Raw genomic sequence first — 25,801 nt, 5'->3', positions numbered from 1 at the left:
CACTTTCTGGCAAGAAGCTTAGAAATTCTCGCTGAGCTGTGATCTGCACAGCACCCAACATGGAGAGCATGACTAGTTACCTGGTTGTGAGGGGAGCTGAATGATTTTCTAGTCTTTGGCTGATGTCTTTTTCAATGCACTGTATTTGTCTGTAGATGATATTATTAAAGTAATTTTTTTTTTTTCAAATAGACAATGTATACTGAGCTCGATAGCTGCAGTCGCTTAAGTAAGGCCAGTATCCAGTATTTGGGAGGTAGTGGGTTTGAACTCCACTGTCGGCAGCCCTGAAAATGGATTTCCGTGGTTTCCCATTTTCACACCAGGCAAATACTGGGGCTGTACCTTAATTAAGGCCACAGATGCTTCCTTTTCACTCCTAGTCCTTTCCTGTCCCATTGTCGCTATAAGACCTATCTGTGTCAGTGTGACGTAAAGCAAATTGTAAAAAAAAAAAGGAGACAATGAGCTGCAGCACTTCAGCACATAAGGTACAGCCGCTCCTGTGTAGGAGTCCAGGTTTTCACCCTGGATTAACCACAACACATTCCACAATCTTGTTTGTAGTGTTTTGTTTCATCTTGAAGAAGGCTGCCATTACTGACTCACAAAGAATGAGTCTACCCGCTACGTGAGATAAACAGAGACAAGCCTGCAATTGATATCTTACAATCAAGCCTGCACGGGCATGCTCAGAGAGCCGATACCATTAAGGCAAGTTGCATGTCATCCAGGCGCCTTATTAAAATGTGATTAACAATGTTATATGTTAATAATGTGTGCATAATTCAAATGATGACACAGGAATATGAAATCCGGAGCATAGTTCAGAGTAGACAATGAGGGAAGAAATTGAAAGGTCCAAAACATGATAGAGATTTTTAATCACTTGAAGAGTTAGAGTCCAAAAGCGGGAAGCATCTCTCTAATTCATGTCACAACAGCAATGCATAAACAATAAATTACAAATAAATGTCTTCACAAATGAAAGCTGCTGTACGATATCAACAATCACCAGGTTGACCCTGATTTAAAAAGGTATACTTAAAGAAATCTTAAGGCTATTAAACTCACTAACAAAGAATACTAAGTAGCGTTGGTTTCTCAAGTTGTAAAATAGAAATACAAGGAATTCAATTATTAAAATGGAAGATACTTGTGTTGGTATGGAAGAAGTATGTGGGCTCACCTGAGTCATTGCCATGGACAGTAGTTTGCGTGCATGCACTTCCTGTCCCTGCCCCATGGATATCGCACGACATTCATAGCCAAGCTTCTTGGCCAAGGCCTCAATCATAGGAGTAGGGTCACTGCCCATACTTAGGAAACAAACCATTGGAGTGAGTGGTCGAGATTCTTCCAGCATGGCTTCTAAATTGGTCACCACAGGGTCGTTATATCTCAACCCCAGCGAATCTCCCACATACTTGCGAGACTGACTCAGAGTACGATCCGGGCACCATGAACGTACCATCAAGAGACGCCGGAATACATCTAGGGCATTATTATAGCCATCAGGGATTACTTCTTCTTCAGGAGCTTCCTTGTCAAACCAAATCTTCCAGGGCTTGTCATTGTGAGACACCTGCAACAGTCAAGTCACCACTTGAAGAAGGTACGAGGAGTATTTTTTAAAGTAAGTACATTTTGATATAGAAAATAAATTAATGAAAATTTTTAAACAATTTTTTTTTTTTAAACATGTAAGCCTGTACCATAAACTATTTCTCAAAATAAGTTCCAAGCCAACATGGAAGGAAGTAGAGACTGCCCTTAATAGTATGCCCAAAGAAAGATCAACAGGATTTGATGAAGTCAGTGCAGATATGATCAAAGCAACTGGTGCAATAGGAATACAGTGGCTTCATAGAGTAATTAATGCAATATGGAAGGATAGGAAAGTCCCAGATTATTGGAAAAAGGGAATAATAATACCTCTCTTCAAAAAAGGAAGCCAGAAGAAATGTAGCAATTATAGAGGGATCACTTCATTGTCTCATGGTTTGAAAATATTTGAGAAAATACTTGAAAAAAGGCTAAGGAAAATAATAGAACCACAACTACAGGAAGAACAATATGGATTCAGAGAACACTGATCAACTACCGATCTCATATTTGCACTTAGAATACTATAGAAGACTATATGGGAATGCTTAAGAAAGGAAAATGTACCCAAAGGGCTTATCCAGAAAGTTAAAATGCTTTACGAAGACTGCTGCAGTTGCGTACAGATAGGAAACGGTAATTCTGATTGGTTCCAAACCACTAAAGGAGTGCAACAAGGCAGTACACTTTCACCCTTACTTTTTATCACTGTCATGGATGAAGTTTAGAAAGAAATTAAGCAGAAGAACAATATGGACATCATTGCATTTGCATTTGCAGATGATGTAGTAATTTGGGGAAATACAGAGAAGAAAGTCCAAGAGAGGCTGAACACTTGGAATGAACATTTGAAAGCACACGGATTAACAATAAATAAATCGAAAACTGTTACTATGTCTGTCAACAGGCACAAGAAGAAAGGAAAAATAATGCTGGAAGGTACACAGCTGGAAACAGTAGACCAATATAAATATCTTGGGTGCATAATTTCAAGTGATAACAGAATACAGCCCGAGATTAACAACCGCATTCAAAAATCAGCTCAGTTTTACCATCAAGTTCGGAACCTTCTCTGGAACGAACAAGTTCCCTTAAGATCAAAGCAGATTCTATTCCAATCATACTTCACCCCCATAATAACATATGGCCTAGAAACCTGCACAACAACCCAACAAGTGGATAGCAAACTACAAGCCGCAGAAATGAAGTTCCTACGAACTATGGTACAAAAGACAAAAAGGGACAGGGTACGGAATGAAAGAATAAGGGAGGAAGCTGGCGTGTACCCATCCCTGAATGAAAAAGTGACAAGGGCCCGTTTGAAATGGATTGGCCAACAAGAGGAGTCAGCTGGGATGTCGTCTTGAGAGAAGAGTGGTACATGGACAGACAGAAGTGGAGAGAGCTCGTAAATCACACCCGGGCAACTGGAGTGGAAAACTGATGATGATGATGATGATATGTCATATCATGAAACAAGCTTCTGAATTCAATCCTCGTAGAAATCTGACACCTGATGTGCCAGCCAATGCCGTGCGGTCATTTTGAGGTCATCATCGTTGTGGCGCTGACCTCCCAAATGCTTTTTCAAGTGCAGGAAGAAGTATTAGTCACTAGACACTAGGTCATGACTATACAGAGGATGATCAAATTGTCCCCAACTCATTGAAGCGATGATGTCTCGGGTTCGATTAGTTGTTGTAGGGTAGCGTATTGTCGTGAAGCCAAAGAATCCCCCTTGTGACCATGCCATGCTATTTGTTTAGGATTGCATGAACACAACTTCCAATAATCTAAGTGTCCTGACACAATTTCATAAGAACACTCCTTGAAATTTCAGGCAACTCATAACTTAATGACGAAATGATAAAGCGCCTGTTTTCTCAAAACTTTGCATCACCGGGCGAGTTGGCGGTGCACGTCGAGGCGCGGGGCTGTGAGCTTGCATCCGGGAGACAGGTGGGTTCGAATCCCACTGTCGGAAGCCCTGAAGATGGTTTTCCGTGGTTTCCCATTTTCACACCAGGCAAATGCTGGGGCTGTACCTTAATTAAGGCCACGGCCACTTCCTTCCAACTCCTAGACCTATCCTATCCCATCGTCGCCATAAGACTCATCTGTGTCGGTGCGACGTAAAGCCCCTAGCAAAAAAAAAAAAAAAAAAAAAAAAAACTTTGCATCAACTTTTTGCACCAAATCTTCAGTAATGACAGACGGTTGCCAACTACGCTTCTCGTCATGGTCATTAGTATAGTACGCGAACATTTTCTTGATACCTTACAGTAGCTCCCTAGTGCTGAATCGGTAGGCCTCAGTTATCTTCGACATTCGTATTGGCAACCCTTGAAACATAAACTATGAATGGCTTATGCATCGCCATGAGATATCTGGTGTACACTTTACGTACTAGTACTGTTGTTATTTAGACAGCAAAGCCAAACTATAGAATTCATGCTAGGAATAAGATTCGCATCATGAAATGTTATATAATGTGTGTGTGACACAGATTTTGGCATAGGTTAATAAAAGTTTAGAAAATTCATATTGATCGATCATATTATCGATTCAATTCAGATTTCATCTCCATTCAGTTGGCAGTATAACCGGAACTGGAAGAGCTCCCTCCTTACTCCTCACCCCCGAAAAATTTGGTATCAAGAAAAGGTTCGTGTACTATACAGCCTTCTTTAAATGCTCTAACCCATTTTCTTATCAGTCCTTCGCTCATAGTGTGTTATCCATATACTTCACCAATCTGCCAATGAATTTTGACACCTTTCACACCTTTTCCATTTAGAAAACGAATCGCAGAGTGTACTTCACACTCGGCGGGACCGTTAATTGTCAGAGGCATTTTCAATACGCACAAACAAACTTTAATACGGGCGAATGCTTCCGCAGTGGCGTTTGTGGCTAGAATACAGATGTACATACTGAGCGTGCATGCTCTGAACGACGGAAGCGCTACAGCAGCCATATTTAAAAACAGTTCTTACTTAAAAGTCATGCTTCGTATCTCCTAAATTCTTGTTGTACACAAACAAATTATCAGAATTATTACAGAAGCTGAGCCTGGCACTAACAGCAGATCAAACAATGAAAAACTGAGCCAGTCCTATATTCTATTAACAAGAACTGGATGTATTCACAAAGACGCACACAAAATGCTGTCAGTTGCGTACACTAGTTTATTTACATATTATTACACAAATTCTATTTACACACGCACTAATGAACTGCCATCATGAAACAAAACACTCCTATGAAAGGATAAGAAGAGACTGCAGCAAATGCATGTCAACTACCAACCCAACAAAACCAATTCACATACTTGACTTCAACCACATGGCTAATACAACTTCCACACAAATCTCATCAAAACAACTCCTGTTATACTCCACCATCGAGACTGTCTCTTTATATATGTTGCCCGGCCAGGCTTCTAGAAGGATATTATACAACATATTTTCTCGTAAATTCTAGAGTGCCTAATAGCCTAGTTAATAATGTAAGGAAGTTTCTACATAATTTGAGTCGCACAGTGCATTGTTCTAGACTATTACAGTGTGCTGCACAATATTGCAAGTGGATTATACAGTACATAATATAATATACAGTTAATAATAAATTATATACTATTAATTACATGTTCTTACATTAAATAAACTCATATTAATATATATACAGCAGATGTTTCCTGACATAACCTCACAAATAATATGATCATGATCATACCAAATAAATTTTGTACACAATTATGTAAATAACAATAATAATAACAGATGTAAACAACTTCATAGCTATACTGTACTTCACAAGAAATAATAATAATAATAATAATAATAATAATAATAATAATAATAATAATAATAATAATAATAATAATAATAATAATAATAATAATAATAATAATAATAATTTGAGCTCAATATTGGCATTATTTACCCATGGGTTAAAGAATATTGTTTTCAAGTTAGCTTAGTCTATTACACTTGCGTCGATATTCCCCCTATAACTTGAAACAATTTCAACAGTCTATCACACTCGCCGACTTTGCCTAGGAGAACAATAAAACTTTGATTTCCACCTATTCAGTACATTAAAAGCAATTATAAAATTAGGATCTCATCCTTATTTTACTGCTTAATTGTTAAAACATAGGACATGTTTCGTTCATATTTTGAACATCTTCAGCTATGAATATTCTTACAAGGTTAAATTGGTAACATTGTTCTGGAACTTACACTTATGGGGTTTGCCACTAACAAACTTATCTATGATAAAACTAAAAAAAAAAAAGAACCTATTAAATATAAAGCGTTTATATATTACGTTGTCTTACTGAAATAATATGACTATAGTCTCTTGCAACGACTTTGCCTAAGTCGTACATTGTACCTTCTCTCTTCCTCGACGCCGCTGGATGTGCTCTCCTCATCTTGACTGGGTTGTGCCGTGTCAGAGGTCAGTTTTGCCTCGCTGCCAGCCTCTTCCTCGATGATAGTCATTGCGTTCTCCTCATGATGACCAGGTTGTGCAGTGTCATTTGTAGCCTCTCCTCCAGGTGGACCCGTGACAGTACCAGGCTTACCCTGTATGCACAGCGGTTGGGTCGCCACAACTCTGATGCATAGATCCTGACAGGAGGGTTGGTCTTTAGTAAGTAGTCCCCATGGCCCAGCTGATTATCCACCTCGACGGGACAAACCCACTTAGGTGCGAGACCTGCGTGAAACCCTCCAATCTTATTACTGACTGGGTGGTTACATCGCTGTACTTGTTGGCCTGGTAGGAAGATCTGAGTCTCTTCGACATCTTGAGCCTTGGCCTCGGTAAGGGATCTGTTCTCAGCCAAAGCTTGCTTCTCCTCCTGCTGCTGCTGCCACTCTGCTAGGGAAACAGCTGCATCATCTTGACCAGAAGTGGGTGGTGGACGAATCTCCCAATCCCCGGTGCCGTATAGTTGTCAACCAAGGAACAGCTCCACTGGGGAATAGCCAGTGACACGGTTGATGCATTGTCGCAGGGCAAACAGTGACTGCAGTATCTGATGGTCCTACAGTCGATATTCTTTTCCTACTAGGTGGACCCATATCATACTTTTTAGCACCTGGTTCCATCATTCCATTGGATTGGCCCTTGGGTTGTAGATAGGAGTGGTCCAGTGCTCCACATCCCATTCTGTCATCATTTGCTGCCACTTCCTTGACGTGAACTGACTCCCATTGTCTGACAGAATACACCGTGGAAAACCGTAGCAGCTGAATACCTCATCTTGTAGAAGGCTGGCGATGTGTCTAAGTGTGGCTTCTGGTATCAGAAAGGCCTCAAACCATCTTACAAATAGGTTGGTGATTACTAGGAGTCCTGTTTTACCCCGTGGTGCTCTAGGGTAAGGACCCATCAAGTCCAGGGCTATAACCTCCCAAAGGCGTAGCGGCTGTCTTCCTCGCTGACTGGAATCTGCCTTCCTGTTGCTTGCCTTGGTGCAGGCGCAGATGTAGCACCCCTTCACATAGTCCAGGATGTCTTTCCGCATGTTGACCCAGAAGAATCTTCATCGGACAGAATGATATGACTCTTCACCTCCTGGATGTACGGCTTCCGTGCTGTCGTGGAACTTCTCGAGGATGTCCGCTGTTGTGCTGTCTAGGGATCAGCACTACTGCAAGTGTGTCAGAGAGGTGTGATCTGTACCATTAAGAGTCCTCTCACAATCCGGAAGTTTTTGTAGCACATCTTGAATTCCCTCGGGACAAGTCGGCTACCGGTGTCCTGCCTCCTAATACACTGCATCAGGGTCCTACAGGGCTTTTCTTGTTCTTGCTATTGTTTAATTACTTCGAGATCAAGTTCCTTCTTGATGGTCAAAAGGACAGGTTCCTTGGACTCGCTCTGGTGTTTTTGTGGGAACTCCCTCTCAACAATGGAGCTCCTAGCTTCAGGTTCCATCGCCGGATGCCTAGATAAACTGTCTGCTCCTATGTTTGTCAATCCTGGGATGTGACACACATCCCAATAAAATTCTGTGATTAACAGAGCCCATTGCATCAATTTAGATTTTGAGCCAGAGACAGAGTTCAACAATTTGAGAGCAGCGTTATCAGTGTAGAGCTGGAACTTTCTTCCCACCAAGTAGCCTCTGAATTCGCCCATGGCCCACACCACGGGTAAGGCTTCCTTCTCGGCGGTACAGTAGCGCTGTTCAGTGGGAGATAGCTTTTTGCTGGCATACTCTATGATTTTCCTTTTACCGTCACTCTTCTAATGGAATAACACTGCTCCTAGGTTGGAGTCGCTGGCATACGTCTGCAGGAACATCTTCCGTTGAGGGTCAGGATGGGCTAGACCGGGAGCATTGCATATCACAGCTTTAATGCCTTAGAATGCCTCTTCCTTGCTGGTCCATCATAACGAGCGGTTGTTACGGATTAGGTCGGTGAGTGGTACTGCCTTCTCTTCAAAGTGTGGCATGAAGCTGCTAAACCATCCACACAAGCCAAGGAACTGACGTACTTGTCACTTGGTCCGCGGGCTCTCAGCTTCTTCGATAGTTCGATTCTTCTCCGGTTGCCTTTCTAAGCCTTCAGCTGTTAGGACATGGCCAAGATATTCTACGCGGGACTGGGCAAAGTGGCACTTCTCCAGTTGGCAAGCCAGTCCATGAATCTTCAGTCGTTCCAGCACTTTCCTCAGATGTAAAAAGTGTACTTGAAAATTCTTGCTGTGAATTAAAATGTCATTGAGATACACTTAGCAGAAATCTCCAGCATGTCCTGACAATACCTTATCCATCAGTAGTATGAATGTTGCAGTAGCATTCTTCAATCCAAAAAGCTTTACTCTAAATTGGTACAATCCTCTCGGTATCATGAAGGTGGTCAGTGGTCTAGAACTTTCCTTGACCTCCACTTGCCAGTATTCAGAGTTAAGATCCAACGTGCTGTAAATCCTAGATCCACTTGTTTCAGCAAGTCTTTCAGGTCAGGTATGGGGTAGGCATCACTAACAGCCTTCTCGTTCAACCTGCGGAAGTCCACACACTGTCGATACCCCCAATTCTTCTTTTTTTGGAAGGACAATAGGTGAAGCCCAACAGGATGTAGAGGGTTCTATGAGACCTTGCCCTTCCATCTCTTGAATCTTCTGGATGACGAAGTTGTGCTTATCCAGGTTGGATATGGACGTTGCTTGATGGGCAAGGAAGTGCTGCATTTAGTAGTAGTCCATCCTATTTCATTGGTGATGACTTCTGGAAAGTTCTTTAAGATGTGTCTCAGCTCCTTTTCTTCACTCGGTTGAAGATGCGTTGACAGGATATCTCCCAGGTCTACGTCGACTTCCGCATCCTTGCGAGTCCAGATATTTCCATCATGGCAGGCGACCCTCAGACGTCTGTCTTTCCCCAGAAAGACTTCATGAGCTGCATAGTCTAGGATCACCTTGTATTTCATCAGGAAGTCATGACCTAACATGATATCAGGTATGAGGTTCTGAATCACTGCAACGTCAATTACAATAAGCAGATCCATGCATTTAGCGGTTAGGTTAGTCTGTCCTTGGATGGAATAGGTTACCCCGTCTGCTGCTCCCACTACTCTTCTGAGATGGTGAGACTTTGTAAGTGGTAGTAATCCAGCAACAGCCCCATTGACAAATGAATGGCTTGCTTGGCTGTTGAGTATGGCTGAAAAATTCTCGTTGTCCATCCTCAAGATGATAGCTGCGTGAGGTTGGCCTGTTTTGCACACATTCTGACCAATCCCTCTCCTACTTAACCAGGGTTGCTTGTCTGTTGTGCCTTGAGGAGCATTCCTTTTCCCGGTCCCATCCCCTCTAATCCAGAATGGGCCGGACCTAGTTTTCCGACATCAAGGTTAGGTACTTGTCCTTCAGGTGTCCCGTTTTTCCACACTGGTAGCACTTCCTAACTGAGCTGGTCTCTTCCATAGCTTTGCTCTTGCATTCCTCTTTCAACTGGGCGATGATTCTACGTAGATCATCAAAGGATCTTGGTTGTGATACTTTCACTAGGGGTCGAATCTTATCGTGGTATAGCTCTGTGATGTCTGGTAAGATCTCGTTCTCGCTTCCTTTTAGGTGCAGATGCTTGAAGAGGTGGTACTTCTGTAGAACGAATGTGCTAGCTCTCATGCCGGTGGGTTGTGCCTCAGTCAGTAGCTTCCTTTTCACAGCTCTTCACCCTTTCAAAATTGAACCTAACAAGGAATTCCGTCTTGAAGTCCGCCCAGTTTAAATTTAAGCCCTTCAAGTTATTCCATCAAGTAGTGGCTTGCCCCTTTAACTGCGGTGTGATGAGTTGAACAAAGATGTCCCCCGGTAGATTAGTCCGTCCTAGTAGACTGACCAATCCCTCAATGAAGCTAGTCGGGTTCTCTTCCAGAAGGTTCGAGGGGTTTAGAGGCATGGTGATAGGTCCTGTTTGAGTAAACCTACCTTCTACTGTGTGAAGAATGCCCTTTCTTATATCCTGCATACCTCCCTTGATGGTCAAAATCTGGTTTTCTAACCATCCTTCAACGGCAGAAATACGGCTCCCAAAATTTCCCTCAACGGTAGAAATTCTCCCCTCAACCTGTTGTTTTATGCCAGAAACTTGGGTTTCCACCTCCTCCTTGAGGTTCGAGATCTCCCTTTCCAGCTGGCTTACCTAGCTATGGATCTGCTCAACCTGTTCCAGTTTTGACCTGATGTTCGATATCTGCTGTGTTTATTGATTGGTGGCGTTGCTAATTTGGGATGAAATTTTAGCATCTACAGTTGAAATTTTCGATTGTAGGCCCTGTTCTACTTTGTAAACCTGCATATACACTTGTGATATTTGTCGGGTTAAAAGTGTATTAGCTCGAGGAATTTCGTCTAAAATGTTCTCGTTTACTTTCGAAATTTGGTCTGTTAAGGTGGAATTGAGTATCTGTATCATGTTTGTTAATTTAGAACACTTTTTGGTAAGATTTACCTCATCTTCCAATGCTTCGCCAACCTCAAAAAGAAAAAAAAACCTTTTCGGGATCTTCGCCTTTTTCAAAGAGATCTTCTCGTAACCACGTCTGCAGTGATTTCCTCTTGCCGTTCGTTGGAAGATTCCTCTTGGTGAGTTTGTCTCTTTTGAGTTGTTGTACGGACATGTTTTCTAGTATCACTTGCATTTTGATCTATCTCAAGCTTACACTCGTATTCACTCATAAATTCTTACGTCCTTGTCATGGTCACCAGTTGATATATTCACAAAGATGCACACAAAATGCTGTCAGTTGCGTACACTAGTTTATTTACAAATTATTACACAGATTCCATTTACACATGCACTAATTATCATGAAACAAAACACTACTATAAAAGAATAAGAAGAGACTGCAGGAAATGCATGTCAACTACCAACCCAACAAAACCAATTCACATACTTGACTTCAACCACATCGCTAATACGACTTCCTCACAAGTCTCATCAAAACAACTCCTGTTAAACAATAACCCAACTCCACCATCGAGACTGTCTCTTTATATATGTTGCCTGGCCAGGTTTCAAGAAGGATATTACACAACATATTTTCTCATAAATTCAAGTTATAATGTAAGGAAGTTTCTACATAATTCAAGTCTCACAATGCATTGTTCTAGACTATTACAGTGTGCTGCACAATAAAATCGAACAACATGAAGGCATTGGTCGTTTGTGTTGATTTTCAAGATATGGAACGATGCCATATAGGTATGTAAACGATCAAAGTTTCAGACCCATTGGATTGTTGCTACAGGTCTCCCCACGTGATTGGTCACAGAGGAATCAACTCCAGTATATGGACTCTGGTGTAGCGTAGTTGACTTGCAGTCTGTGCAGTGAAGTGTTCCCCGTCAAACATGCCTCGATGACAGAGAAGAGCACGCTATCAACAACTGTCGCCGTTTGAGAGGGCTCGGATAATTGGGCTGCGTGAGGCTGGATTATTGCTAAGGACTGTCGCAGCACATGTTGGCCAACAGGCATCTACGGTACAACGTGTATGGCAGCAGTGGTCAAATGAAGGTACCGACACTCGTAGACCTGGCACAGGCCCAGCGCGACGGACAACTGTGAGAGAGGATCGCCGCATCATTCGGATGGCGGATGGAACCCCATGCAACAGCGGCACAAATTAGAGCAGCCGTGGCACCCCACGTTACACAACAAACAGTTGGTAATCGCCTGCGTGCAGCTGGCTTACGAGCCTGTGTCCCTGCAGAAGGTGTTCCATTGGCCCCACAACAGCGACGTGTAAGGCTGGCCTGGTGTCGAGAAAGATCAACATGGGTCAACGAATGGCATAGGGTCGTCTTTAGTGAAGAATCGCGCTTCTGTCTTGCCCGCAGTGATCACCGGAATCGTGTGTGCCGACGTACCGGGGAGAGGGGCCGCCCAGATCTTGTTGTCAAGAGGCACACAGGGCCAACACCAAGCATTATGGTCTGGGGAGCTATTGGCTTTAATGTGAAATCACAATTAGTGCTTGTTGAGGGCACTATGACTGCTCGACAGTACGTTGGTAGGGTACTCAATCCAATGGTTGTCATTATGATGGCAAACATTGCTAATGGGATGTTTCAGCAGGACAATGCCTGGGTTCACACTGCACACATCTCCAGAGAAGCTCTCTACGACATCACAACCTTAGAATGGCCCGCCAGATCCCCGGACCTCAGTCCTATTGAACATGTGTGTGACATGATGGTTCGACAACTGGCCAACCGTCCTCAGCCACCCAAAACTCTGGGACAACTGACCCATGCAGTGCAACAAGCATGGGCCACAATTCCTCAGGAAGCGATCCAGGGCCTTGTTGACTCCATGCCTCGACGAATTCATCAATGTATTGCAGCTCGTGGTGGGCACATCCTGTATTGATTGTTGTCCAAACTTGTGGTCTGAGGGACCTGAAAGTGTAATCATCGAAGCACAACCAAACACTTGTCCTGCATGTCCAATTGCAGCAATGTAGCACCACTCTTTTTGGGTGTTGCAATTTCCATTTTCTTCAGTGTATATAGGTAATAATAAATTATATACTATTAATTACATGTTCTTAGATTAGATAAACTCATACTAATACAGTTGAACCTGCTTTATACGTAACTCTGTTCTACGTAATTCATATTTGTACATAATTTCCTTTAGGTCCCGGTAAATTGTAATTTAAAAGGGTGTTAATTAAACCTTATATATACGTAATCTGTTTATACGTAATTCGCTGTTATACGTTTTAAGTGTCAGTGAAATATGCCAGAGTTTTGCATAATTGTAATGAGCACGTGCTTTTAAAAAAAAAGAAAGTGCTGTGTTTACGAAGATTCCTCTTTGTCAGCGTAGGCGAGAGTAGAGCGGTTGGGTTTCGGTGCTGAAACAGAACACAAAGAATTTCGCCAAGTGACATTGTTGACCTTTACTTACTGGCGGCTCAACAAAGGCCAACCGAGCGAGTCCCCTTGCTCCTGCTCTACCTTGGTTGTTTTTGACCCACCACCAAAGATTAAGGTACATTACAAGCAAAGTGGGCGGTTTGGTGCAGAAACAAAAGAACATATAGTAAATGTGTTTGAATATGAGAATTTCTTTCGTAGGAACAACGCAGAAGTAAAATGTCCACGGTGCCGATATCTGGTGTTTACTGTTGAACAGTAGTTTTGTCATTCAGTTGCTTTTGATTAGCCATGGAAAACAGAAAAAGGAGAGGTTATACCCTAGATGAAAAAATAAAATTTATACGAGAAGTGGATGCTAATTCACATAAAAACAAAAACTGAAATTGCTTCAGATTTAGGGATTGCTTATATCATGCTATGTACAGTCATCAGTAAAAGAAACGCAATTTTGGATGAGTTCTCAAAACTGGTCTCTAAATCAGCAAAGTGCAGTCGTCAGAAAGAAGGAAGGTACGTAGATTTGGAGAAAGCACTTTTCACACGGTTCCAGCAAAAGCAGGTTGTAGCTCTACCAATTAGTGGAGACATGCTGAAGGCAAAGGCGATAGATTTAGTTAAATGATGAGTATCACTGCTGATTTCAAGGCTTCATCAGGATGGATGTAAGGATTTAAAAATCGTCATTGATTCACAGGGAGAACAATTTGAGGTGACTTAAAATCTGTGGATGACGTCATGGTGCAACACTGGAAAGAAGAGGTTCTGCTGGTTTCGTAAGCGATTAAGAGCCTCCAAACATCTACAATTGTGATGAGACTGGCCTATTCTACAATCTCCTTCCTAATAAAACATTAGCTGAAAAAGGTGACTCATACCATGGAGGGAAAAAAGTAAAATTCGTGTAACAGTACTTTTCGCCACCAATGCAGATGGATCTGACAAACTTCCTCCAATTGTGATAGGAAAATCAAAGAATCCAAAGTGTTTTAAGGGTGCGAAAACAAAACCTATGGAATATGAATCCAACATAAATTCTTGGATGACTATGCTTCTAATGGAACAGTAGTTGAAAAAACTTGATGTTAAAATGAAAAAGAAACAGAAGAAACTCCTTCTTCTTATGGATCGATTTGCAGCACATCCACCTCAAATTCTGGACAATGTCTGAGTGGAATTTTTCCCTTCTAACTGTACCATTGTTCTACAACCGCTTGATTTGGGCATCATTGTAAAATCAAAGTGCATTATAGAAAAATTCTGGTTCAACATTTAATAACACTGAGTGATGCAGGAAATTAACCTCTCTCCATTAATTTGTTACAAGCCATGGACATTATTTCAGCTGCCTGGAAGCAGGTGTCATCCTCCACAATCAGCAAATTTTTCCGCAAAGCTAGTGTCTTACTAGAAGAGGCTGCCTCTAATGCTGATTATGGGGACGAAGTTTTGTCTGGCAATGGGCTAATGCTGCTGGAGGGTGTGGAATTCGATACTTTTGTGCATTTCGATGATAATCTATCTGTATGTGGAGAACTACTGGATGAAGAGATTACTGCTGATGTATGCCAACAACGCGGTGGTGATGGACCAGCTACAAGTGATAGTGACACTGGAGACGGAAATAACGACTTGTATCTTGAAACACCTAAACTGAGTGAAGTGTTAAGTGCAATCGATGTGTGTAGGGGCGTATGCGTTACATCAGTGTGAAAAGTTGCAGTGAAAATGCTGTGAATTCATTACTAAGTTTGCAAAAGGAGGTTTATACTCTTAATGCAAGAAAAGTGAAACAAGCCAAACTATCTGATTTCTTTAAGGCTGGACCAAGTTCAAAATAATATTTTCTGTCTTAATGTATTTATTATTTGAAAGGATTTACACATGTAGGTCTATTCCATTGGTTTTTCAGTAAATATGTGATGTACTGCGTAAGTCTGATATCTACGTAATTCTGTGTTACAAGTTGTTTTTCCTCTTCCCCTTGATATATGTATAAGTCAGGTTCAACTGTATATATAAAGCAGATGTTTCCTGACATAACCTCCCAAATAATACTATCATGATTATACCAAATAAAGTTCTTACCCAATTATTATAATAATAATAATAATAATAATAATAATAATAATAATAATAATAATAATAATAATAATAATAATAATAATAATAATAATAATAATAGATGTAAAACAATTCATAGCCATACCTCACATGTAATAATAATAATAATAATAATAATAATAATAATAATAATAATAATAATAATAATAATAATAATAATATTAAGCAGAAGAAGAAGAAGAAGAAGAAGTCAAGCTCGATATTGGCATTATTTACCCATTGGTTAAAGAATATTGTTTTCAAGTTATCATAGTCTATTACACTTGCATCAAACTTTTGTAAGTTGTGAACTGAGACACTAAACAAACACGTTACAAAATAAACAAATCCTAGAAATATTGTATGATCTGCATCTGAATAATCTCTGTTGAAATGGCCCGTTAGTGGGTGTTGAAGCCCTCCGTTTCATGAAACTGGGAAGCAGACACGGGCTTGTTGGGGACTGATGAGGAGAGTGCCTATACCATATATGCAGGGGTAGGCGGCAAACTCATTCATTACTCCACCTGCAAAACTTGAGAAAAAAATACAATCACAGCCCCGCCACTCTCCTGACATTATTACATTGTAAACTCACTTGATAACTAAGTGGGAATATACTGAGCAAACAGACCAGACAGTATAGCAATTGAGGCTTTCACAGCCGGCGCTACAATATCAGTGTTTTCCGGGCTTGTAGGCCGTGGTCCAGGAGCATGTGACTTTCCGGACGTTCTACTGAAGACTGCGTTCGGAATTGTCAAGGGTTCCGACTGTCTTCGATAGCAATGAAGCTCTCAGTGGAATGAAGTGGTGTTGTCATTCCACCTCAGGCAGGCTACAGTGCGCTGCTCGCCTACTGGTCCACCATGCTGGAAGGGCGGTTGCTGATTGGCTGTTCTTTGGCCAATGGTTGAAGCAGTAAGGAGCCATAGGTTAAAGAATATTGTTTTCAAGTTATCTTAGTCTATTACACTTGCATTGACCTGCCTTGGCGGGGACAGGAAACTGATCACCCGTTGCTTTTTCTGTTCTGCCTCGGCCATCGTGTCCTTCAGGATATGAGGCTTTCACGACCGGAAACCAGGCTTTGTTCACCTGTTCAGATTCCTCCTTACAGTTGAAGCTGTTGGTGTGCTTCAGGATTTCAATAGCTTCCTTCCGTAGCAGGGTGTGATAAGACACAGTAGTTGACATTACTTTAGTGTCGCTGTACTGTCATGGCCTGCTAGCAGCGAGTGTTCAGTGACTGATGATCTATGTGCTTATTCCAGCTGGCTGTCTGTTGTGCTCCTTCAATTGTGTGGTGATGCTGCGTTTTGGAGTGCCTATGTACACCTGGCTGCAGCTGCACGGGATCTTGTGGACACCTGCTGTGGAGATCAGACAATGACTAAAACAATTTAGGTATTAAAGAACTTATGAAATTATAATTCACTTGAATTAGAATATTTTCAACCACATACTTGCACATATTTCCAGATTGGTATTCACAGCAGTGACGGCACCATTGTAACTGAAGCTACAGCAAATTTTAAATATTTTACTTCATTGCCATAAGACCTATCTGTGTCAGTGTGATATAAAGCAAAAAAAGCACAATATTTTACTTAAAGTTTCACCTGCTGATGCTTCATAATAGTATAGTCATGGTTTTCACAGAAATATCCTGAGATTAACTTTTTGCTTTTTTAACTTAAAAAGCCTAACCTAAACTGAATGAGCAAAATTTGGCAGATATTTTACCATCACCAAAGTTTTACAGTTTCACTTGCTTCCTGAGCATAGGTACAGCAACGACAATGAGAGAAAATTTCCTCACGATATATACCACTGTTATATTCACTAAGAATGCCAGAGAACTTGCAAAAACTTCACTTTAAATCCAAGAAGAATGCTACAAAAATTCACAATATACCACCATTACAAGCAAACCCACTCATACAAAGCAACCAAATACAAAATTTTTATACTTTGTGCTTGGCTCTGTGTTTTTGCTGGGCAACCTAATTTTATTCAGGTGTATCAAAATCATCCTCTACCGGTGCCATCAATGAATTGTTCCCAAAAACTTCATGCATGCCGAAATCCAAAAAGAAAATAAATATTTTTATTGTAATTGATTTCATAAAATGGCTTTATTATTAGCAAGACTATGTGTAAGTGGCTATACTATTTTATCTTGTAGCCTCTGATGTGTGGCAGTAAACACTACAAGTGTTAGCTATTATACAACTAACATTTACCCAAGCTAGCTACTCCCCTGCCATAAGACGTTGTGAATCTCGAGCGAGGCCAACAGCTATCACCCTACCTCTCCAAGAATAGGAGGCTTAAAACACACGGCCATCCAAGCAACTTGAATTTCACTGGGGTACCTCCCTTTCGCACCAGCAAAGGAACCCAGCTCACTCAAGAGACCTGAACTGGTTTTGTGCCGGTAAAGTAACCCAGCTCGCTGGAGAGACCTGGACTGCGGTAAAGGGAACGTGTTATAGAGAGAGCTGGGATCTTTCTAAGGAATAAAAATGAAAATACAAAATTCTTTGCCCCAACAGTGCTGGGGTAGCTGGAGTTCAGTGTACGCCACTGCATATATGTGAAGTAGACAGTGTATGAATATGTGGAGGTTGTCATTCTTATGTGCTTTCATGATGTCTTCATCACCTCTTCCTGTAGCTCCATGTTAACTCTCTCATTGTAATTACTGGAAAGGAAGAAACATGGGAAATCAAGTAATATAAAGACAGGAGTATGTAACGGAACAAATAATAGAATCAACGCAATGACAGGTCAGTGTAGGAAGGGAAGACAAGGACGATCTCCACATCCTTATAGACTGGTTGTTTTAAGATAGTTTCTGGGAAGGGGGAGCATTGTGGGTCAGATCCACTGATTGTTTTAAATTCTTAATCATTGTTCATTGTCATCTTTTTGAATTCTAGTCAGTGAATTGATTTTTGAATTATTTTTAACTTTCAGTAGACATTTATCTCTTGTTGACGAAGAAATTGAATGTTCCCTCATAAATAGTGTTTCTGGAGAGTTATATTTTGATAATGAAGATGGAGAATATCTAGGTGGCGATACTGAACTACAAGAAAGTGCGAGACAAAGTAGTAATGATGAATCTCATGCAGAATTGTCACCCCCCTCCTCAGATAAATTATTTTTTCTCAAATGTCTATGATTTTGATAATACCAGTTCTTGTATCAATGATTTTATATAATATTTCAATAATAGTATCACTGAACAGAGTATCAGTGTACGTTAACATGCTACCGCTATGGAGCCAAGCTGTGCATTCGGCAGGCGAGTGGGTTTGAACCCGACTGTCAGCTGTCCTGAGAAATCTTTTTTGTGATTTCCCTTTTGCACTCCCAAGCAAATGCCAGGACAGTTTCTATTCATAAGGCACAGACGATTCCTTCCACTTCCTTACACAGGTTTATTCACTATCATTTATTTCATATTCATAATCTTCTCAACTGAGGTTAGCATCAGGAAAGCCATCCAGTTATAAAAATATGCTGTAAAATATAATCTCACTTCATCCCCGACCCCTTATCAGGCTGCGGGGCTAAGGGGACGATATGCATTCCATTAATAGTATCAGTAAAAAATGAACTCTAAAAAGTGCTTCTTCCTTTTTTTAAAATTTAAAAAACACGGCCCAGAGGGTTTGCCTGGTCATCATAATATGGCAGTGAAAAGGTTAAATTCAAACATTCATTATTAATAAAGTCTTAGTCATGCAGGGATGAGATTTTCTTCTGAAGATGCAGAACAAATTTCTCTGCTAAATGTAAAGAATTTTGCCTTATTTTCTGACATGACAAAAGTCTGAAAGCTTATCATCCTGTCTACAAGTATTGGCTGTGAAAGCATCAATTTAAATATTTCCCCTTGATAAATTATTCCAATCCTGTACTCCTCATCCTATAAATGAATATTTGCCCCAATCTGTCCTCTTAAGTTCAAGCTTTATCTTCCTACTTTTAAAAGCTTCGCTCAAGCTAACATATCCACACAGAAGCACATGAAATGCTATCAGTTGGTACAATTAATTTATTCACACGTACTGGTATTTACAAAACACACACCTAACCTTAATCACTGTTGTCAAAAACAAAACATTCACATCACAAACCGCCACTTAAAGACAATGAAAGACAACTTCCTATCGCTACACATCGAGATGGCAACATTGAAACACAAATACAACAGATGACTGTGTCAAGCATGTCACTTCAATATGGGGACTGCAATTACTGCATGTCAACACGAGAATAACTTCCAATCAACAACTTCAGTTACTCAACAGTAACTGACTTCACCATCAAGATCGTCTCCTTATATATATTTGGCCAGATTTCCAGAAAGATTTGTTACAAAAGAAACTACCTTCTTGAATTTTCCAGAGCATCCAATACAAAGAATTAATGTACAGAATCTTCTCAATCATTCACTATGTAAATAGTAATAACAGTAATACTAAATGGATGTACACTTCATAGCTATACATACAAGTAATAATAATAATAATAATGAAAACAATCGTAAAATAATAATAACAACAATCACGATCGTAAAACAACAACAACAACAACAACAATAATAATAATAATAATAATAATCATAATCATCATTATCATCATCATCATAATTCAAGTTCGATATCTGCATTAGTTACCCATGGGTTAGAGAACATTGTTTTCAAGTTATACCTATTTTCGCACTTGCGTCAAAGCTTATTCGCTTACTAATGTAATGCCACGCCACTCTGTCCAGTGTTAAAATACATAAATTTGTGACATATAAAATTCTTGAATGAACTATTTCACTGTGGGAGTACACACAGGCACTTGGGTGGTCATGCCCTCAGAACCCGATGTTCCGTGCACCCAATAAATGCAGTCAGGTTTAAAAGTGATGCCAAAGAAACTTGAAATTTTAGAAACAACGGTCAAACAGTAGCAAATTAGAAAACACAAGTACACTAACAGAGATCAAGTGGATTCTCAAGACAAGACCATGTAAACAAAAAACCTACTTCAGAATTGATGATTCCTTTAGTTCAGTGCGTTAGTCCCATTGTACTGAGACAGGCAACAAAGGAAAATAAAATGGCATTACTTGCAGATTATAATTTACATGGTAAAGTTACCTGATCCCAAATAAAAAATGTGTCACTGTACAGTGTACTATTTCAACTAAATTAAATCATCAAAGATGCGAGACTGCCCCTGACAATTCCTGCAAGATAAACAAGTTAATTTAAGACATGATAACAAAAATAAAATTTATTTTATTCCCATCAGGCCAGACTCCCCTTTGGAGCACAAAAGTTTGGAACAGACACGTCCAGCCCATGGAGGACCAAGACAAGAATCCATGATGCTAGCTTGAATATAATGTCAACCTCCCCAGTTTGCACGTGGCACCCTTGCAAAACAAGGGAAGCAATCAAACAATCACGTGCAGAATTTTAACGAGCAGTCTTCGCATATTCTTACATGGGGGTGGAATATTTCTCACACTCTCTGGCATTTGCCAGAACACCCAAAACAAAGTTTTATTCTGGAGTCATTCCCCACACTCTTTGATATAAACCAGAACATAGTAAACAAGGGTTCTTTCTGGGATCAGGAAGACGTGAGAACCGAATGATACAGCCAAGCCTATAGGGTTTTCCAACAGCTGTCATTCTCTATTTTACTGAGCCGAACAAAGATATAGTTTCTTTATAATAATAAGCTGCACAACAATAATTCTCCCTCCCCCTTTACACACGCAACCCCATATATAATTTTATGTGCAATTATAAACTGGTACACTCCTCATCCCAGTAAAGCACACAACAGGTTGCCAACACAATGGGGTCTTATGGATCATTCACCTTACAGCCCTTACAACAGTCATATTATTGGTCTGTTGAAGAAGAGTAAGTGTTTCACCATCAATTAAGCAGTTTGTCCTGTGTTCCTTGTCTTTACCACTTGTATTTATGTTTTATGTCTCTTCCCTCTTCCTATGTTTATCTCACTTTCTCCTTATCCTTCACTTTGCTCATCAATAACGTGGATCTGTTGCTAAGGCTGCAACTGATGAGAAGAGAGCCCATTCTATTTGAAGACAGCAGTGTGAGGATGTGTTGAGACTGCCCTTGCCATTTTGTGTTTTCTATCTGTTTCTCTCTCTTTTCCCACAATGACCTGTCATAGAGCTTTTTTTATGCTCCTGCCTTCTGTGCATTTCTTAAATATGAATAGAGTTATGTTCCTAACCAAACTTATTTCACTGCTAAGTGTTAAAAATGTTCAAAAGTAAAATAAACCCTGAGCATCAAATTAGAAATTAAACAGCCAGATACATCAAAGTACCTTGAGATATTAAAAAAGATCTTCACCATAATTCAGTTTTCCTGATCCAGCTTGTGCTGGGTTGGAATCTTCAGGGCAGCTCTCCATCTTCCTCTGTCTGACTACCATGGTTCCTTTTTAACCCAAGAAGTGCCAAGGATCGCTAAAGTGGCTCACTGCACCAGGATCACTTTTTGACATCCTCAGTAAACGGGTGTTTTGTTGACTGTTATGTCATTTGTTGGTGAAACATTTGTATTACATCAACTTGAATGTCTCTAGTTCACACTTATCACCACTTTTGTTACTTTTGGCAGTTTTTCTTGGACTTTTATGTCCATACAAGTCTTGTATCTATCAGTTGTCATTGAATGTAGTATATAAACATGGCAGCATCAAAATCAGAAACGTTGCTAACTGAATCAGATATTTTACAAACTGTTGATGAGGGTACTAACTTTAGTGAAATAGATGAAAATGATTCTTAGGACATGGAAAATTCAGGTGAAGCTGGAGGAAGTTTGGATAATTTGTCAGATGATGATACACCACTGCAGACAACTAAGAAGTGTGTTGTATGTGCAATGACAGCAGAAAAGCAAGGGCAATCCAGACATTGGTGTCCAGGATGTAAAGTGGGAGTCCATGAAAAATTGCTTCTTCAGAACAAGGGAACTCAAAAGGAAGAAAGCCCAGGAAGAGGAAGTAGAATTAGAAAAAGCTGCAAGAAAAAAAGTGAATGTTTTATTTTTTTTCCTATTGTGACAAAGTGTTTCAGGAGTGCTAATTATGTGCAGATTATCTTAAAACTTTCAGGGTTATTTCAGCATTGAATGCTGGAGTTGGAGATGTGTGGGATCTGGTAAATGCAGCACGGGTGAAGTTTAAGAAAGCAGAGATTGTTATTAGTGGAATACTGTGTAGGAGGGATACTGACTGGAGGGTGATTGTGGATTTAAATGAGACTATGGAATGGGTATGTGGGAAACTGGGAGTGAAATTTCTAGATCCTAATGGGTGGGTAGGAGAAAGGGATCTGCGCTCGGATGGCCTTCATTTAAACCGCAGTGGTACGTATAAGTTAGGAAATTTGTTTGGAAGGGTAATAGGGAGGTACATTCAGGGAAACGGGATGGCCTAGGGAGCGGTGATAAGGGAACAGGGAACTGGAAATCAAGTAGGGATGACATAAAATTGTTAGTGTTGAACTGTAGAAGTATTGTAAAGAAAGGAATAGAATTAAGTAATTTAATAGATATATATTTACCAGATATTGTAATAGGAGTTGAATCATGGCTGAGAAATGATATAATGGATGCAGAAATTTTCTCACGGCACTGGAGTGTGTATCGTAGAGATAGGATAGGAAAGGTGGGAGGGGGAGTTTTCATTCTGGTGAAAGAAGAATTTGTAAGCTACGAAAAAGTTAAAGATGAGACACATGAAATTCTAGGTGTAAGGCTCATTTCTAAAGATAATAGGCAACTTGATATATTTGGAGTGTACAGATCGGGAAAGGGTAGCACTGATGCGGATTCGGAATTATTTGATAGGATAGTCAGCTATGTGGGAAACGACATGGAAAGAAATGTGATTGTAGCGGGAGATCTGAATTTGCCAGATGTCAATTGGGAAGGAAATGCGAACGACAGGAAGCATGACCAACAAATGGCAAATAAGTTAATATGGGAAGGACAGCTGGTTCAGAAAGTGATGGAACCAACCAGAGGGGAAAATATTTTGGATGTGGTCCTGATAAAACCAGATGAGCTCTATAGGGAAACTGAAGTAATAGATGGTATTAGTGATCATGAAGCTGTTTTTGTGGTAGTTAAAAATAAATGTGATAGAAAGGAAGGTCTTAAAAGTAGGACTGTTAGGCAGTACCATATGGCTGATAAAGCAGGTATGAGGCAGTTTTTAAAAAGTAACTATGATCGGTGGAAAACGGTAAATAAAAATGTAAACAGACTCTGGGATGGGTTTAAAGAAATTGTTGAGGAATGCGAAAACAGGTTTGTACCTTTAAGGGTGGTAAGGAATGGTAAAGACCCACCTTATTATAATAGAGAAATAAAGAGACTAAGAAGGAGGTGCAGACTGGAAAGAAATAGAGTTAGAAATGGCTGTGAAAGTAAGGAGAAATTGAAGGAACTTACTAGAAAATTGAATCTAGCAAAGAAGGCAGCTAAGGATAACATGATGGCAAGCATAATTGGCAGTCATACAAATTTTAGTGAAAAATGGAAGGGTATGTATAGGTATTTTAAGGCAGAAACAGGTTCCAAGAAGGACATTCCAGGAATAATTAATGAACAAGGGGAGTGTGTATGTGAGGATCTTCAAAAGGCAGAAGTATTCAGTCAGCAGTATGTAAAGATTGTTGGTTACAAGGATAATGTCGAGATAGAGGAAGAGACTAAGGCCAAAGAAGTAATAAAATTTACGTATGATAACAATGACATTTACAATAAGATACAAAAGTTGAAAACTAGAAAAGCGGCTGGAATTGATCAGATTTCTGGGGATATACTAAAGACAATGGGTTGGGATATAGTGCCATATCTGAAGTACTTATTTGATTATTGTTTGGCTGAAGGAGCTATACCAGATGAATGGAGAGTTGCTATAGTAGCCCCTGTGTATAAAGGAAAGGGTGATAGACATAAAGCTGAAAATTACAGGCCAGTAAGTTTGACATGCATTGTATGTAAGCTTTGGGAAGGCATTCTTTCTGATTATATTAGACATGTTTGTGAAATTAATAACTGGTTCGATAGAAGGCAATTCGGTTTTAGGAAAGGTTATTCCACTGAAGCTCAACTTGTAGGATTCCAGCAAGATATAGCAGATATCTTGGATTCTGGAGGTCAAATGGACTGTATCGCGATTGACATGTCTAAAGCATTTGATAGGGTGGATCATGGGAGACTACTGACAAAAATGAGTGCAATTGGACTAGACAAAAGAGTGACTGAATGGGTTGCTATATTTCTAGAAAATAGATCTCAGAGAGTTAGAGTAGGTGAAGCTTTGTCTGACCCTGTAATAGTTGAGAGGGGAGTTCCTCAGGGCAGTGTTATCGGACCTTTATGTTTTCTTATATATATAAATGATATGAGTAAAGGAGTGGAATCGGAGGTAAGGCTTTTTGCGGATGATGTTATTCTCTATAGAGTGATAAATAAGTTACAAGATTGTCAGCAACTGCAACGTGACCTTGAAAATGTTGTGAGATGGACAGCAGGCAATGGTATGTTGATAAACGGGGCTAAAAGTCAGGTTGTGAGTTTTACAAATAGGAAAAGTCCTCTCAGTTTTAATTACTGCGTTGATGGGGTGAAAGTTCCTTTTGGGGATCATTGTAAGTATCTAGGTGTTAATATAAGGAAAGATCTTCACTGGGGTAATCACATAAATGGGATTGTAAATAAAGGGTACCGATCTCTGCACATGGTTATGAGGGTGTTTAGGGGTTGTAGTAAGGATGTAAAGGAGAGTGCATATAAGTCTCTGGTAAGACCCCAACTAGAGTATGGTTCCAGTGTATGGGACCCTCACCAGGATTACCTGATTCAAGAACTGGAAAAAATCCAAAGAAAAGCAGCTCGATTTGTTCTGGGTGATTTCCGACACAAGAGTAGCGTTACAAAAATGTTGCAATGTTTGGGTTGGGAAGAACTGAGAGAAAGAAGAAGAGCTGCTCGACTAAGTGGTATGTTCCGAGCTGTCAGTGGAGAGATGGCGTGGAATGACATTAGTAGACGAATAGGTTTGAATGGCGTCTATAAAAGTAGGAAAGATCACAATATGAAGATAAAGTTGGAATTCAAGAGGACAAAGTGGGGCAAATATTCATTTATAGGAAGGGGAGTTAGGGATTGGAATAACTTACCAAGGGAGATGTTCAATAAATTTCCAATTTCTTTGAAATCATTTCGGAAAAGGCTAGGAAAGCAACAGATAGGGAATCTGCCACCTGGGCGACTGCCCTAAATGCAGATCAGTATTGATTGATTGATTGATTGAACATTTATGATGACTTTTTTTGTGCAATTTCACTTTATGTTTTCAAGATAACAAAAAATCAAACCAACAAAATGTTTGCTTTCTACAAAGGATCTTTAGTTCAAATATTTTCATTTTTTGTATGTCTTTTTATCATGAAACAACTCTTTCTATTCAAAATGGTGCATATATTGTTGGTTCCTAATAATATTTACCTATTTTATAAAAAAAATTCTAAACCACTACAGTTTCAGCATTAATGCTTGGCACTACAGAATATTGCATTGGCACTTGTAGGGTTAACTGT

General features: G+C 40.1%; 1 protein-coding gene across 1 annotated transcript in view; it reads right to left on the bottom strand.

Moving 5' to 3' along the window:
• Positions 1-25,801, bottom strand: part of LOC136877673 (dynein axonemal heavy chain 8) — a 353,345-nt gene that overhangs the window by 80,172 nt on the left and 247,372 nt on the right. The window contains exon 22 of the mRNA XM_068228699.1: positions 1,190-1,585. Within this exon, the coding sequence (XP_068084800.1) occupies positions 1,190-1,585 (396 nt within the window). The remainder of the gene's footprint in view (positions 1-1,189; positions 1,586-25,801) is intronic.

This window comes from Anabrus simplex, chromosome 7 (assembly GCF_040414725.1).
Source record: "Anabrus simplex isolate iqAnaSimp1 chromosome 7, ASM4041472v1, whole genome shotgun sequence".
Classification (NCBI taxonomy): domain Eukaryota; kingdom Metazoa; phylum Arthropoda; class Insecta; order Orthoptera; family Tettigoniidae; genus Anabrus; species Anabrus simplex.
Note: the sequence above shows the minus strand (reverse complement) of the source record. Positions and strands in the feature narration are given on the sequence as shown.